The sequence below is a fragment of the Desmodus rotundus genome, chromosome 12 (genome assembly GCF_022682495.2).
Source record: "Desmodus rotundus isolate HL8 chromosome 12, HLdesRot8A.1, whole genome shotgun sequence".
NCBI classification, from domain to species: Eukaryota; Metazoa; Chordata; class Mammalia; order Chiroptera; family Phyllostomidae; genus Desmodus; species Desmodus rotundus.
In genome coordinates this window covers 83,365,324-83,381,195 of record NC_071398.1, presented here as the reverse complement: position 1 = coordinate 83,381,195, position 15,872 = coordinate 83,365,324, and the positions used below count along the sequence as shown (strand labels likewise).

The window sequence follows — 15,872 nt, the reverse complement described above, 5'->3', positions numbered from 1 at the left end:
CACCCTGAGCCTCAGAAGCCTGCGTTAACTGAGGGAAGCTTGGCCCCAGTCCTTGGTCACAGCTGGGGTGATTCAGGGTAAAGGAAGGTGTGCTCAGTGGGGGCGGGGGGGCTTTCTGGGAAGCTGAACCTGAAGCTGGTGTTGTGAGTAGGACTCTGGGTTAGATGGGAGGTTGTTGGTCTTGTGCAGAGGTCCTTGAGAAAGCTGGAGCTGGGCACAAGCCTACTTCACTAAACCTACCGCAGTTATGCCTTGGGCTCCTGCAGCTGCCAGTGTGGTTCCCAAGGGACACAGAATTGAAGAAGGCATGGCTTCCACCTTCCAGGAGTGTCCTTCCACCTGACCTGGGGACTGGGACTGGGACCTATGAGCTAGCTGGTGAGGAAACCCTCTGATTTCAGAGTAAGGCTGGGACCAGGGTTCCAGGGCCCCAGGAGAGTTCAAGTCCCAGGGTAAGCCATCTGAGTGAGGGGCTCCCCCTTTGCTACCATGTCAGTATCCGTGGGATCTGTAAGTGAACAGAGAGAGATAGGGGAGGAGATGCCATCTCTGCACTCTGAGCTTGCTCTCTGCCCCAGAGATGGTCGTATTTGGTGTTGCTACTTGATTGTTTTATTTCCTCCCTACAGGTTGAGGACAGTTATTCCAATTTCACAGGCTGGGAAACTGAGCTCAGAGAGGCAATTTGACTTGCCCCAAGTTACCTGACTAGTAACAGGGAGATGTGGGTCTGAGCCCTTTTCATCACTCATTCACTCTACAAACACAGAGTGCCTCCAAGTGCCAGGCACTGTGCTAGGGCCTGGGGAGAGAACTGTGGATGGAACTCAGACCCTGCTCTGTTGGAGCTCACATTCTAGTAGGAAACCAGACAGAAGACCAGATAAATGAGTCAAGTGTTGGCCTGTGCTGGTGATAAATGCAGGGAAAAGATAAGCCGAGAAGGAAGATAAGGAGTGTTGGTGTAGGGAGGGGGGTGTGACCTTAGACTGGATGTCCAGGGCTGGCCTCTCTGAGAAGGTGACATCTGAGCTACGACCAGATAATCTGTATCTGCCTTTGCAAAAATGAGCACCCTGGTCTGCGGAGGGGCATGTGGAAGGGGTCTTATTGCCCAGGGAGCAGTTCCAGTTCCTGACCGCGCTCCCCAATTTACGGCTGATTATGCCTGTGCTCCAGGCATTGTTCAGGACCAGATGTCTGGCACTGCCTCCTTCCCCCAAGCCCGCAGTTTCCTGTGCTATCAGACACTTAGTTGCCACAGCTGTGCTGACAATCATCCATGCCAGCATTCCGGAAACTCTCAGAGAATGGGCACCTGAGTGGGCCTGAGAGGGAGCCACAGGGCCTTGGGGCACCAGGCAGAGATGCTACATGGGTTCTTCCCATGGGTGCTGCTCTGCCCGGGGTGGCCTCTGCCCTCTGGGGAGGTGGCTGGTGTGCCCCCATCTGACAGACGGCTGTCTTCTAGACCCTGACACCAACGCAGCCACCATCCAGGAGGTCAGTGAGGCTGTGCTGGCCCTGTGGCTGCCCACAGACTCTGCTACAGTCCTGCGGAAGATGAACGAGATCCAGGCCATCGCAGCCAGGCTCCCCCACGTGGACCTGGTGTTGGCAGAGACCAAGCAGGATGTGGCCCGAGCTCGCAGACTCCAGGCTGAGGCGGAGCAGGCCAGGTATGGCCCGGAGCCCTGAACTCATCCCTACCCAGGACTGGGCTGGTATTTTTGCTCCCCGAGTTTGTTGCTGGAAGTGAGGGAAGAAGCTCCCCAGGTCAGAGCGGTGCAGGAGGCTGGGAGACAGGAGGGGGTGCTCACCGTGGTGGGCGATGGTGAAGTGATACGCAGCATTCAGGTAAAACTTCACTCAAGGTGACCCTTGCCTTCCACATTGGAAACCGTGCTCACAGGGTGTCTCTGACAGAACACTCTCGCTTGTCATGCCTGCTGGGGAGGGTCCTGGCATAGAAAAGCTGTTGAGTTAAAACTCCCCTTGTCTTGGCCGGGAAGCATATTCTCTTGGACTGGTCAGAGAGTTGTACCACACACCCCTACATTCCCTGTTCCCTCATTCTCATCCCTCTCCGCTCTCGGCCCCAGGAGCCGAGCCCACGCAGTGGAGGGCCAAGTGGAGGATGTGGTGGGGAACCTGCAGCAGGGCACCGTGGCGCTGCAGGAGGCTCAGGACACCATGCAAGGCACCAGCCGCTCCCTTCGGCTCATTCAGGACAGGGTTGCTGAGGTGAGGTGTTATGGCTTCCTTCCCTCATTTGGGGAATGAACAGATTCAGGCACAAGGCAAATAAGATGCCAGAAAGTGGCCTGGATGGCAACTGAGCCAGGGACCTAAAGAAGGAGGGTTACAGCCTTGACCCTGGCTTTGAGCTTTTGATTTTCTGGTATTGTGGGCAGGTGCAGAAAGGAGTGGGGGTCCACTGAGCTGACGAAGGGGAAGGCCTGGATGCCAGTGGACAGACAGGACTGGGAGGGGGCAGTAGTGATGTTCTGCTTGGAGGAAGCTGTAGCTGCCTGATGCACTGCAGAAAAGAGTGATGAAGACCACTGCCTCTGAGACCCACCACAGACCCAGGTCTCCCTCTTGCCACAAAGGTTCAGCAGGTGCTGGGGCCGGCGCAGAGACTGGTGACAGGCATGATGGAGCAGCTGGGTGACTTCCGAGCACGGATGGAGGAGCTACGCCGCCAGGCCCAGCAGCAGCAGGCGCAGGCAGCCCAGGCTCAACAGCTTGCAGAAGGCGCCAGCGAGGGGGCACTGAGTGCCCAGGAGGTACAGAGAGGTTGCAGTTAGCCTGCGGAAGCACAGTGGTGGGGGCTCCCAAGAGGAGAGGACACTATCTAGGTGTAGACATGTACACTTTCCAGGGCCATGGGCTCAAAAGCAAGCAGAATAACAGTTACTCTAAAATAACCAGAAGGGGCTTCAGGATTAACCCAAATCTGGCCAGACATCTGAATTCTGCTTCTGGCTGGTGCGGGTGCCGCAGATTCAGAAATGTTGTAAATGATCTAGGCCAGCCCTTCTCCTTTTCCAGATTAAGTGGTAACTGGTTCCAAGCAAAGCTCGTTTACAAAGCAGGTCTCTTGACACCCATCCAGAGCTTGTCCCTGTCAGGCCGCCCAGCCAGGACAGGCACTGTTGACTTAGCCTAACCAGAGAGCCCCATTGCTGTCAGAATTAGACCAGAGGGAAGATCAAAGGGTCTCCTCAATGTCTCCAGTGTACCGGAACGTTAGCACTTATGGTCCTGCTATAATGGCCAAGCTGCCAAGTATCCCTATTAAGGGACAACTACGTGCCTGACACTGCTGGAGGTGAGTGAGAAATGACAGGAACTACAGAGGAAGGGAGGGACACGCAGAACAGGCTTAAAGTACAGTTTGTGGCCTAGAGGGTTTTTTTTTTAATAGGCGAAACCACTTCATGGGAGACATTAGGAGGCACCTTATCCCTTGGTGTTGATTTGGGTGACATCAAATGCTCTAGCCACAGGTCTTTAGGACTTTGGATGATGATGATGGTGACAGAGACCGTTCTACCTTTTTCAGGGATTTGAGAGAGTAAAGCAAAAATACGCCAAGCTGAAGGACCGGTTGAGCCAGAGCCCCACGCTGGGGGAGCAGGGCAGCCGGATCCTGAGCGTCAAGACAGAGGCAGAGGAGCTGTTTGGAGAGACCATGGAGATGATGGACAGGATGAGAGGTGAGGGGATGGTTCAGGGCATCCCTGAAGGCTGGTCCCAGCTCAGAGTTTCTGAGGCTCCGTCTTGTTGGAGCTAGCAGGGCTAAGGGAGCAAGGCCAGCTGGGAGTCCCTGAGCATCTTGTAAGTATGGGGCACGATGATGGGGCTGTGGGGAGTGTATATGGTCACAAGACGTGGCCTGTTTTCAAAAAGCTTGAGATCCAGATGTGGCCATTTTTCTTGCTGTTCGCAAGATGCACGACCCTGTATTTAGCGGCATAAGGGGGTCTGTGATAGGAGCCCAAATAATAAGAGGCCAGAGAGAAATGCTCAGTGAAGGGAATGTTCAGAAAAGATAAGATTAGATGTGGACTTGAAGGATGTGTAGACCTGGGAGAGGGATCTCAAGACAGGGTGGGTGGGAAGGATGAGGCATATTTTGAAAATGGGTCAGGTGCACCCAGCCAGAGAGGAGGGCCGAGGAGGGTCAGAAAGGGATGGAGAGAAGTAGCAGGGGTCGGCGTGGCTGGTCTGCGCACCTGGCTTCCCTGCCAGTGGGAGGGAGACTCAGCCCTGGAGGCTGTAGGGAACCACCCGAGGGTTTCGAATGTGGCAGAGGCGTAATGGAAGATTTCCAAAGGGTTCTGAGTGTCTCAGAAAGGAGAACAAGGATGTCCAGGACCCAGGCTCGATCTCTGAGGTGTGGCAATGATGGAACAATTGCACTGGTGTGCCAGAGAATGCCTCAGGCAGTTTCTCTGAATTTCAGAGAAAAATCCGTGTGGCTGACCGGGTGGAAACCATAGATAAGGTTGGGCTGTTGAGTCAACAATGAGTAGATGTGAGGCAGTGGCCAGTCAGACCTGAAGGGTGAGATGAGAGGAATCGACCTTGACGGCGGAGCCCAGGGACTGCTGGGTCAGTGGGTGCCAGTCTTGTCCATCGATGTTTTATGTGAAGATAAAGGATATGCTTATCAAATCTTTACAACAGATAGTTAATACACTAGAAAAGAGAACCAGTATTCTAAGGCAGTCTCAGAAAGCTAAAAGGTTGGGCTGAAACACTATGAAATTAAATAAGGAGAAAAGTTATCTTCCACCATGGTCTCATGGGGAACCCAGAAGCACAGCTCACGTGAGGCCTGGCTTCTCAGTGGCTGCTGCAGTGAAGACACTTTTATCACCAACAAGTGAGAGGCAAATATGAGTTGTTACTCACCTGAAAGTGACTCAAGAGTTTTGAGTACCTGTAAGCTTAATTAAAATTAGCAGTATCTTGTTATTGCCAAAGAGCAAATAAATACAAAGCAGCCAAAATAAGGGAGTAATGGCTCAGGGGTGATATTAAAAATATTTAGAAATTGGTGTGCCATGCACTGACCAACCAGCAAAAGCTCAGGTTGTAACATTGGAACAACCATTTACCTGCTTGCAGGAATTTGCTTCTAATTGTAGGATTATGGGGGTGATCACGCATAGGGGGCTCTTGGGGTAGGGACCGGGAACAGAACAGCAGCTCTTAAAATTTCAAAATTTTATCAACCCATAGGCCCAAATGGGTACCCACTGGCTGAATGGCAGCCCAGTACTAACCCTGTTACACTCCACTGTCAGGGTGTCTCTGGGCGGGGGCGGTGTTCAGTGGTGGCTGCTGCACCTTCAGAAGGGATATTGACAAACCAAACATCTGGGGGAGAGTGACCAGGGTTGGGAGGTATGGAAGGGCTTCGTGATCACATAAAATACAGAGTGGGTGGATGAAGGGATTGAGGAGGTTTCATCTGGAGAAGACGAGCCTCAGACATTTGAAGGACTGCAGTGTGGGAGACAGAGCAAATCTATCCCTATAGTCTCAGGAGACAGATGCTACAATCAAGCAGGAAGTGGTCTGATTCTGGCTTAACAGAAGACTCCTCCCTCCCTCCCTCCCTCCCTCCCTCCCTCCCTCCCTTCCTTCCTTCCTTCCTTCCTTCCTTCCTTCCTTCCTTCCTTCCTTCCTTCCTTCCTTCCTTCTTTTCTTTCTTAACAAGAAGAGCTGCCTAAAGGTGGAGCCTTTGGAGGCAGTGCATTCCTTCCCTACTCCTGGAAAAGCTCAGGCTGAGGCTGGGTCCCAGCTCTCATGAATGTGGTAGAGGGCTCTCCTGCCCCAGGTGCCAGGATAAGGCCAGGATAAGCCCCAGGCTGGATAAGGCCGCAGGCTGGTGGTAGCATACAGAATATCTGTGGCATTTTGGGGAGGAAGAGTGGGGAGGCACTCTGTTCACCCAGCCAGCTCTTCGCCACGGTGTCCACCTGAGGATTGTTGGTGGGATGGCAGCCATCTGGGGCCAGCAGCAGCAGGCTGCTAATCTTGGTGCCAGTGGCCGCCCTCATTAGTCTGGGACAACTGAGGGAGACTAGAGCAGAGGAGAAGGGTAGGGGCCATGGGATAATTAGGATGATGGCTTCCTGGGCTTGGCCTCTGGCATGTGTGAATGGAATAGGGCTGGAGGAGTGTGGGGCTGGAGAGGGCTGCCCTTGAGGAGGATCCCCCAGAGGTGATTCCTCCTGCAGGTGCTGTCTCCAGGTGGGTGGGCAGAGAAGGACGGGTGGGGAGTCTTTAGGGGTCTCACCAGCCCCACCTCCTCCCCCTGCTGTTCCATCTTCCCTCAGACATGGAGTCAGAGCTGCTGCAGGGGAGCCAGGCCATCATTCTTCGCTCAGCGGACCTGACAGGGCTGGAGAAGCACGTGGAGCAGATCCGTGACCACATCAACGAGCGGGTGCTCTACTACGCCACCTGCAAGTGATGCTCCAGCTGCCGGCTCCCTGGGCCCACGCACCTGCCCTCTTTGCTTTGGGGGACAGACTGGTTTGGAATGCTTTCCAGCTCCTTTTATGCAGCTGAAATCACCTCCTGGACACCAGTGGTATGCAGCTAGTAAGGTTACTCTGGGCAACAGCTGAGCCTGATCTGATGGGACAACCACATTTGAGGGACAAGGGATGGCAGAGCTGAGCCATGTCATTGTGACCAGGAGCTCTCAAGTGGAGGGAGCTTGGCTAGTCAGTGTCCTCGCTCTGTGTTCTCCATTGAGGCTGAATCCTGGACCAACATAAAACTTAACCCAAATGATATACAAGTAAAAAAGCCCAATAAAAATCTTTGGAAAGGATCCTGGAGGTTCAAAGTGGGAAAATCATGTGTCTTCTATTAAGTAAACCTTTATCACTTGTCTCTGTCTCCCAAGGCTTGGTGGTGTAGGAAGCATAGGCTGCCCCACTCTGCTCAGTCCATCTTGCTCATCACCCCAACTTGGGGAGACGGGGCCCCTCTGCCCAGGAACTGATGGATTCCATCCAGGAGGGACTAGAGGAGCCATTTCACCTTTGAACGATGATCTAGTTTCATATTTACAGATGAGGAAATAGAAATTCAGAGAAGGGAAGCAAGGTGCCCAAATTCATCAGGTTCCAGAAACAGAACTCAGACCAGAACCTGTGTGTTTTGGGTTCTCAAAGAGAAGTTGTAATGGATGTGTATTGTCTGAGTGTTTGGGGAGGTGGATATGGAAATGGCATGAGCATTTGTGTGTGGCCACAACCCGGCACCGTGCTAGACATTTATCTACACGGACGTCTCGATCGCTATCACTCACTTTTTATTGGGTGGGACACCCAAGAGAGCACCCGTCGTGCTATTTCATGATGTAGGTGGCACTGTTGTCCTCATCCGACAAGTGAGGAAACCAGGGTGGCCCAAAGGGTTACATGACTTCCCCCAGGTCACCGGCGTGGCAGGGCAGGGCTGGGCCTCAACTTCATGCTCATCTAGTACAGTCAGTAGGAGAATGGACGCTGGAGCGGGACCACCTGGGCTCCAAGGGGTCGTGTGAGGAGTAAATGGGTCAGAACGTGTAACTCGTCCCTGGGTGCCTGGTGTCCTGCGTGCACCCTTTCACGTTTGCTAGATTCTACCTGGCCTTGAGCTCTCCATGCGCTTTCCGCTCCACACATGCTCACAAGTCCCTGAGCTGCTTCTGACTGTGAGAAGAACCAAATGAAGCCTCATAGAGAAAAATATGTCCATTTTATTGAGCACAACACTGAGCATGAAGCTGGTGTGAGAGGTCAGGTAGCAAGAAAACTGGGAGGGGAAAGAATGATGCACCCGACTTTTAGGAAGGGAGAGGGGGGCAGAGGCAGGATTAGAATTAATGCTCAAATGAAAACAGTCAGCTTCCAATTTTTACTTAATTGGGTGTGTGTGGAGGGCATCTGGCCAGGATACTAACTCCGTACAGTACTTAGTCTCGGATTTCTAACTTTTTCATCTGGGAGGGTGTGGCACTGCCTTTGGACAGGGGCAGGGTGGGAGGAGGCTCAGAAGTGGGCCTGGTAGGCTGGTGAGGGGCTTGGTGCAGTTGGTAGCTAATCCTGGAGTTAAGGATTCAAATTTTGAGAGCTCACAGGCAGATCACGGAGCTGCCTGTCATTCATGCGGATGGGCAGGCGGCTACATTGATGAGCCAGTCCATTCTGGCCGTGAGGACGGAGGCCTGAGAGGCAGGAGTAAGTGTGCTGAGCAGGGAGTCTGGGCCAATGCTCCTTATGGCTTTGCTCTGAAGGGGACACAGCCTGGCCAGCCTGTTAAGCTTTTCACAACAAACAACACAGACCTGGGGAAGAGCTATCTACGCACACTGCACAGACCACGGCAGGTAGGGTGTGGGGCGCAGAGCAGGCAGGTCAGGGAGACCTGGAGGCCAGTGGATGCCACTCCTCCTGCCTGCAGCTTCCGAGAGACCTCTGCCCCTGGAGGCTCTGCCGGGGCCTTTGGTGAGGGTCTGCCCCAGGCGGCAGCAGTCGGCTGCTTCTGATCAGAGACTGTCCCCTCCAGGCCCTGCTCCACTTGCTCCCCTTCCTCCTGCTGCAGGGTAGACCCCAGGTTCCGAAGGGCAGAGACGAGCTGACAATTTCTCCTGCAGAGTAAAGGGCTTCAGGGTGGGGACGTCACCTCTGGCACCCCTCCAACCCATCATTCAGACTCTGAGGCGGGGCTTTTCTTCCGAGACAGAAGCTCCCCTACCAGGTTCCCACCCTGGCCCTCCTGTCTCTAGTACCCTCACCTGAAAATTGCTGTGACACAGGCACGGCCCCCAGAGATCACATGATGAGACAGACTCCGGTCTGTCCCGCCCGGCAGTGGGAGCTGCCGCTGGCTTTGACTGGCACCATGACCTCGGATTTGAAGTTCCTGGAAAGGAAATGCAGCAGCAGCAGGCTATGACGTGTGTGAGGAAGGAAGAAGAGCCCAGATAGCGTTCAGCCCTTCCTTTATGAGGTTCAGAAAGTACAAGCACTTGCAGAAAAGACACACAAGTCAACCAAACCCCTTTCCTCCCCCCAAAACACGGAGGCCCTGGAAACTCAAGGAATCTGCTGCTCACCATTCACATGTACCCAGTTTTCTGCAGGCATTTATCATTCCTGCGGATATCATTCCACTTATCATTCACTGAACTTTTACAGTACCTCTGTGAGGAAGCCTGAGCAGGTACATATAGTTCAATGAACCCCTTTTACAGATGAGCAAAATAGAAAGAGAAACTAACTGGTGGTCAACAGCCACACAGCTAGTGGGTGGTAAGGATAGCATTTCCCTTGGCCCCTGATCCAGAACTCTTCCCGCCCTCCGGGGCTGCCTCAAGTGGGAAAGATCCTTTGGTCAATTTATTTTAGCTTGTTGCCTGAGTTCTTTCAGACCCAGGCTGAGCAGGGCTGGGCCTCTGTCTTCGAGGGAAAGTACGTACTGTTTTTTGTTGGCCTTTTTGAGGAGCGTGGGCTCGGAGCAGTAGCAGGACTTCCCTTTGCTCCCAATGCTCAGGCAGCTGGAGCAGCAGCCACAGGGCCCAACGGCCAGGGGCCCCTGCTGCATGGGCACCAGACTGCTGCTGATGCGGAGGGAGCCATTCACCAGGCAGTTGAGGGACTTGGTGCCTGGGGCTGTGGGCCGGGGGCTGTGCTGGCAGGGTAGTCGGGTCAGGGCAGGCAGTGCTGCCCTCTGGTCTAGGGCGGGGGCCTCGGTGATGGTGATCTCAGGGGAGCTGGGTCTTGAAGCTTCTGAGGCTTGATTGACAGGAGGCCTGTTCTCCACCTCCGGGCGGACGCCTGGACTGTGCAAGTTCATGTGCAGCTTCCTCATGTGGTGCACCACGGCTGCTGCATTGAAGGCTTGCTAAGGAGACACAGCACCAGCCTTGGACATTTCCACTTTCAGAGGGTCACAGAGCTCAAGCATTCCCTCTGCCCTGTGGCCTCTTGAAACCAAGGTGCCTGCTTCTCCTTATAGAGGGGTTACAGGGAATGCCAGTGTCTGCTGGGAAGCCCACGGAAAGCCCCTCTGTCATCCCCTGCCCCAGAACAAGGAGGGGCCCAGAACAGCCTGGCACCTCCTGGAGAGGACAACTTACCCTCCATTTGCTTTTGGCAAAGTTCTTCTGGATCTGAAGGCTGACTGATGGGTAGATGTCCCGGTGGAGGGCTGTGTTTCCATTAATCCTGTGGATGCAGAGGGGACACCTGGATAGTGGTTGGCTATGGGACTCAGCCAGGAGTTGGGCAGGGGACTGTGCAGGTAGGTCCAGGTTAAGCCAAATGGAGTGCCCAAGGAGAAGGTGGCCACAGTAGGAAAGGCTGGAATCATAGCTCCTCTGTCCCCCTGGGAAGGTCATCAGGGGCCTATGCTTTGGCAAAACCAAAAGCTTGCTTTAGAGCAGGATCAGCGGACTCTGGAGTGTAGGCCAAATCTGCCTGTTGCCTGCTCTTGTAAATAAGGCCTTCCTGGGACACGCCCATTCATTCAGGTATGGGCTGTGGCTGCTTCTGTGCTATACGGGCAGATTGACTAGTTCCCACAGGCGGTATGGCCAGCAGATCCTGAAATATTTACTATCTGGCTTTTTATAAAAAACATTTACTGAATGTCAGAGGGCACATGGTTTGTCATTATGTATTAGCTCAGAACTTTGCTCAGAACCCACCTCCTTCTGGAAGCCTTCTTCAGTGAGGCCACCCAGTATAGGTTACCCTTTTCCTATCCCCTCAGCCCCTTAGTCACTTGTCTCTAAGTGTTCCTCAGACACTTGCCACATGCACAGTACTTGCTAGGTACTAAGGGGCCCAGAGAAGTATCACAGCAGATGGGGCCCTGATCCCTAGGGCTTACGGTGTCGGGGTGGAGCCTTGCTTCATGCCGTGAACTGGAGTAATTCATGGTAAGCTCTGTAATTGATAGTGAGAGATGGGGAGGCCTGCCTGGACTGTGGAGCCAAAGCTTCAGGAAAGGGCAGAGGCTATTCTGGATCCTGAAAGATGCTACATACAAGGCAAGAGGAGGACATTCTAGGTGGTGAAAATGGCATAACCCAAGGTGTAATTGGAAAGAGTTTGGTATGTGGGGTAGAGGAAGGCAGGGGAGAAGTATAGCTCTTAGGCATTTCTGGAACAGAGAAGGTGTATTGGGAATCCTGGGAAATAAAGTTGGACGTCAGGCCAGATTAGGGAAAACCTGGAAAGGCAAAGGATTCTGGGCTTGCTGTGGTAGGAAATAGGGAGCTATTATAAATTCTTGAGCAGGGGCGTAGCAAGAAAAAAGGAAGTGTTTCAGGACTTTACTTACCTACTTTATGAATTGTGATTTTCTCAGATCACCTCATATGGAACAGGTTTTGACCCCAAAGAGAATAAAATGATTCTCTTAATAACAGGGCAGAGCTGCCTGTGCCTGGGTGCCTCTTAAGTAACGAGTACTGAGTATTCTCCAGTGCTGATGACAGTGCCCTGCTGCCTCTGCCTTCTGTACTTGACCAGGTGACCTGGCCGCCACCCTTGGGTCAGAACCTACTTAATTAAATGCTGTTTGCATCTCTAGCTGGGCTAGGTGAACACTTCTGTGCTCTGTGGGTGCCACAACAGTCAACAGCTCGGGGCAAGCAGACTCTAGGGAAACACATCTGTGAACAGGTCAGCATGACATTTGGGGAGCCACTGGTTGGGGCTAGGAGCCACCCCACCCCTCACTCACCAGGGGTGCCTCAGGGCCTTCTCACAGGTGTACCGCTCATTTGGGTCCTTCTCCAGCAAGTGGCAAATAAAATCCTTGGCTAAGAGGAGCAATGAAAGACACAGCAGCTTAGGGCCAGATTTCACGACTGATGGAAATTCACTTCCGGGCTGGTGGGTGGCAGTGAATACATCTTTTAGCTAATCTTCCAAAGAGGCAATTTAAAGAGTCTTAAAAAGAGAAAAAAGAAATCCAAACCACCTAACAACAACCCACCATAAAGAACTAAAGAGAGGCTCTACTCAGCCTCACCCACATAGCACTGCACATATATCTCTCATCACGAGGCACCAACGTGCCTGCAAGCCACGCGTGTGTGCACTTGTCCCATTCAGGGGCCTGCACCTGCACATGGGCACACATGTGACTGCTGGCTTTCTCCAGCTCTGATCTCTACTTAACAGGCCCAATAACATGCAACGATCGCCTGCTCACACACCGAGGCATGGTGTGGTCTCGGTCTTGGTGTGTAAAAGGCAAAACTTGGCCTTGGTTTTGGACGATTCCCTCCTGCCTGGCCCTGCCCTCCTAGTCCCTCATCTGAACTACCTCCCCTGCTTTTACCAGGCAGACTGGGGTTCTGTCTCTAGGGAAATCAAAAGCATGAACCTTAGATGGGAATAATTCATTTGGCCTCTGAACCACATGAAGATTTCTCCACTCTCCTTGGCAGCCTGTGGTCTGTAAAGTTCCCCAGGGACTCTCAAGAGCCAGGACTGTCATCCTTTGTTAAGCTCTTTTCTCTTGGCAGCCTCTGCCTGGAGCCTGTTATCTTGTCCTTCACATCCACTGGCCTTACCTGACTCAGAAATGTCGTCCCAGAATGGGGATTCAAACTCAAAGTAGCCCTCCTTGATCTTCTCAAAGAGCTTAGACTCAGTTTCTTCATAGAAAGGAGGATACCCACACAACCTGCAGTGGAACACGAAGGGCCATGCTGCTGACCGACCCTTCCCTCCCTGGGCCAGCCCCTCCCTAGGCCAGCCCTTCCCTCTGGCCAGCCTCTGCCTTCTCCCCAGCCCCCCACAGGGTCCACAGGCAGGCAGCAAAGGTCCCCCACCAGCAGTATGACCCAGACCGTGGATCTGCCTCTGATTCACAAACAGTGTAGGTCCCATCAAGTGTTAATGCGGGAGCCAAAGCTTAGAATAGGCAGCCTTGGAACGTTATTCCCCCAAACACTCGCCACCTCTCCCTGCACTTCTCCTGACTCTTAGATGATGCGTAAAGTATTTTTAAGAAGGGTGGTAGAATGGCCACTTGAGCATAAGTTTCATGAGGGATTTTTGAAGGCTATTTTGTGCTTTCTTTATTTAGTACCTAAACTAGTGATTGGCGCAGGGTAGACAGCCAATGAATATTTGTTGAGTGAGTGAATGAATGAGAGTAGTTATTTGACATCAGTTAAGGAAATAGAGAACTGAATCCACACAAAGTGGTAAATAACTAACAGTAGATTGTTTTTCTAAGAGCAGAGTTTGCTATAGAGGAGGAGGGATGGAAGGGAAGGGGTGATGAGCAGGTTTGGAAAGGAGAGCCCAAGAAGATGTGGAGAGGAGCAAGGACCAGGTTCATGCAGGTCATTGTTTGGTCTCGAAATGACATCACCAGGAGAAAAATCTGAGATGCGAACATTGTGCCCGCTTGGCTTCCCAGGTTTGCTTGGCCTCTCCCCTTTTCACTGCTCATTCCACAGAGAGGGAGTCAGCACATGCAGTAAGTAAATGGGGTGGGGGTGCAGGAGGACAAACTACCATGTGGCTAGACAGTGGGTTCATGTTGAGCTGTTTTTATAACCTGGTGGAGATCAAGACAGGTGGAGCTGTGTGCATGAGTGTGTGTGCATGATGTGTGTGCACATGTGTACATACACATGCTTGGGAGGTGGATGCTGCTTGAGGAGCTGAGACAAGGGAGGGAAGAAGAAAGGGTGAGCAGGTTCTGAGATTTTCCAGGCACTGAGCCAATGACATCTTCTACTCACAATATATAAGTGATGACGCCAATGGACCAGCAATCCACAGCCTTGCTATAAGGTTTTTGAGCCAATACTTCCGGAGCTGCAAACCAAAGGCAGAGTCAGGGCTAGGGCAAGATGAGGGGGCTGGGGGTTGGGGGCTGAGGGTCAGGAAGAGGCTCAGAGGAAAGGACTTATAGTGGCCCTGGGATGATGTTGCTTCTGTAAGTCTGAACACTCCCCTAGGACAGGGATTGTGTCTCTTCCATCAGACTAGAAGGTCCCATGACAGGGCCTTTGACTCCCTGATCAGACTGTAGATCTCCAGAGCTATGTCTTGCTGAAAGCAGGCCCCATGTCTCCCCACTCAGATGGGGGATCTACAGGGTGGGGGCTCTGTGTCTCCCTTCAGATGGGGAAACATGCAAGTTAGGGACTGTCTCTTTCCCACTAGACTGGATCTCTATGATGATAGAGACTAAGTCTTCCCTGTTAAGGAAGGAGCTCCAAGAGGGCAAGCTGTACCTGTCCCATCAGCCTCTGGTAGCTTCAAGGGCAAGGCTTAGTCTGCCTGATGAGATCACGAGCTCTGTGCGGGAATGAGCCGTGTCTTCCACTGACTGGGAGCTCTGGGGCAGTAGAGAACTGTCTTCAGTATTTATCACAGACACCAGGGCTTCGTGCCCAGTGGGACCAAACATGTAATGGTAAGTGACCAACCTCTCTGTTGGAGAGAGAGCTGATTCCTTCTACTGAGTGAGGATTCTACTTCCCACTTCCTAACCCCAACCCAGAGAGGACTGGCTAAGAGGGGAGGAGCAGGAGTGGATACTCTGAGTCTTGGTTTTCTCCCCTATGGATCTCAGAAATGCTGTTACCGGGGATCTTGCCTCCTCTTACTTTGTAAGGGCCTCTGGAAGCCTACTGTTCAGGCCAGAGACCCCACCTCTGCCAGTTTCCTAGGGTGTATATTTGGGGGGCCCATGTCTGGGTTCCTTGGATTCAAACTCAGCACTATGCCACCAGGATGCCAACAATTGGGGGGCTGAGGTTTCCTCTTGAGTAGGGGAAAGGACAGTGGGGCTAGTGGTCAACCGCTCAGCAGTCTAATGGTGTCTGGGTTTGTGATCTTGTCTCTTCCCCTCATCTCCCTGGAGGACAAATGCAAGAACTCTGTCTGTAAAAGTGAGAAGCAAAGTATAGGTCCGGGCTGTGGGAAGGGCTCAGTGGCAGGCTGTCTTAAAGACGTAGGATTTGGGAGCAGTAGGGGTAGTTTCAGAGATCAATGGATTGGCTGGCTCTGAACCTCATAAGTGAATCCTCTACTTGGATCATCCTTGAAATTGAACCCTGTCTCCTCACAACTGTGAATAACATCCCACTCTGTGAATAACATCCATGTAGTCAAAAGTAGCCAACTGGTCAACCTCCCTCCTGCTCCCAGACTCACCAACGTAGCCCGGGGTCCCACAGGCAGTGGACATGACGCCACTCTGTTCCATCTTGGACAGACCAAAATCTGTGATCATGATCTTAGAATTCTCTTCAGGAGTGAGGTACAGCAGGTTTTCAGGCTGTGGGGGAAGAGAAATATCATGTAGTGTAGGATATGATCACCTGAAAAACACATCTCTTTCCTCGTCCTGACATATAATTTCTTAGGAAGCTTTGCCTTGGGCTCCTGACTTCAAGGCCAGGCTCATCTCTCTCCCATTATTCCCTCCTGCCTTCTACCTGCACCCTCAACTCCTGTACCCCAGTGTTCTGTGTTTTGCTTATGACCTTGACTTGGCTTAGCTTTATACCCTTTAATGTACTAATGTCTCCTTCCCCTCATTCCCAGATACCCTAAGACTTTTTCAAAGGAATTAACCCTTGGTTAACTGTCTCTGACTTCTCTAAAGTCTGGTACCTGCCTGGGGCAATGTTGACCCTCAGTAAGTATTTGTCACATTTGAGTGTATTTGTCACGTTTGGCTGTGGCTCGGTCCAAGAAACCTGTGGATTGTCTTGGTATCCAAATAGGCTGAGGCCTCATGGAAAGTTCAGGAAAAAGATGAGGTAAAAATGAACAACGATTGTTCATTCATCCAAGATTTGCTCAATC

The 15,872-nt window shown here is 52.4% G+C and overlaps 2 protein-coding genes across 11 annotated transcripts in view; one reads left to right on the top strand and one right to left on the bottom strand.

The window, feature by feature from the left end:
- The window catches only part of LAMB3 (laminin subunit beta 3), a 56,691-nt gene extending 49,832 nt beyond the window's left edge, over positions 1-6,859 (top strand). For all 10 annotated transcript variants that reach the window (XM_071220025.1, XM_071220024.1, XM_053915169.1 and 7 more), the window contains 5 exons: positions 1,472-1,679; positions 2,103-2,244; positions 2,613-2,789; positions 3,569-3,722; positions 6,357-6,859. In XM_071220025.1, coding sequence (XP_071076126.1) covers positions 1,472-1,679; positions 2,103-2,244; positions 2,613-2,789; positions 3,569-3,722; positions 6,357-6,493 — 818 coding nt within the window. In that variant the 3' untranslated portion in view covers positions 6,494-6,859. The remainder of the gene's footprint in view (positions 1-1,471; positions 1,680-2,102; positions 2,245-2,612; positions 2,790-3,568; positions 3,723-6,356) is intronic.
- Positions 6,860-7,810: 951 nt separating this feature from the next.
- CAMK1G (calcium/calmodulin dependent protein kinase IG) overlaps positions 7,811-15,872 on the bottom strand; it is a 28,572-nt gene continuing 20,510 nt past the window's right edge. Inside the window, exons 6-13 of the mRNA XM_024551270.4 lie at positions 15,216-15,339; positions 13,793-13,868; positions 12,608-12,720; positions 11,770-11,848; positions 10,157-10,244; positions 9,497-9,921; positions 8,813-8,940; positions 7,811-8,665 (exon numbers count right to left, since the gene is read on the bottom strand). Coding sequence (XP_024407038.1) covers positions 8,850-8,940; positions 9,497-9,921; positions 10,157-10,244; positions 11,770-11,848; positions 12,608-12,720; positions 13,793-13,868; positions 15,216-15,339 — 996 coding nt within the window. The 3' untranslated portion in view covers positions 7,811-8,665; positions 8,813-8,849. The remainder of the gene's footprint in view (positions 8,666-8,812; positions 8,941-9,496; positions 9,922-10,156; positions 10,245-11,769; positions 11,849-12,607; positions 12,721-13,792; positions 13,869-15,215; positions 15,340-15,872) is intronic.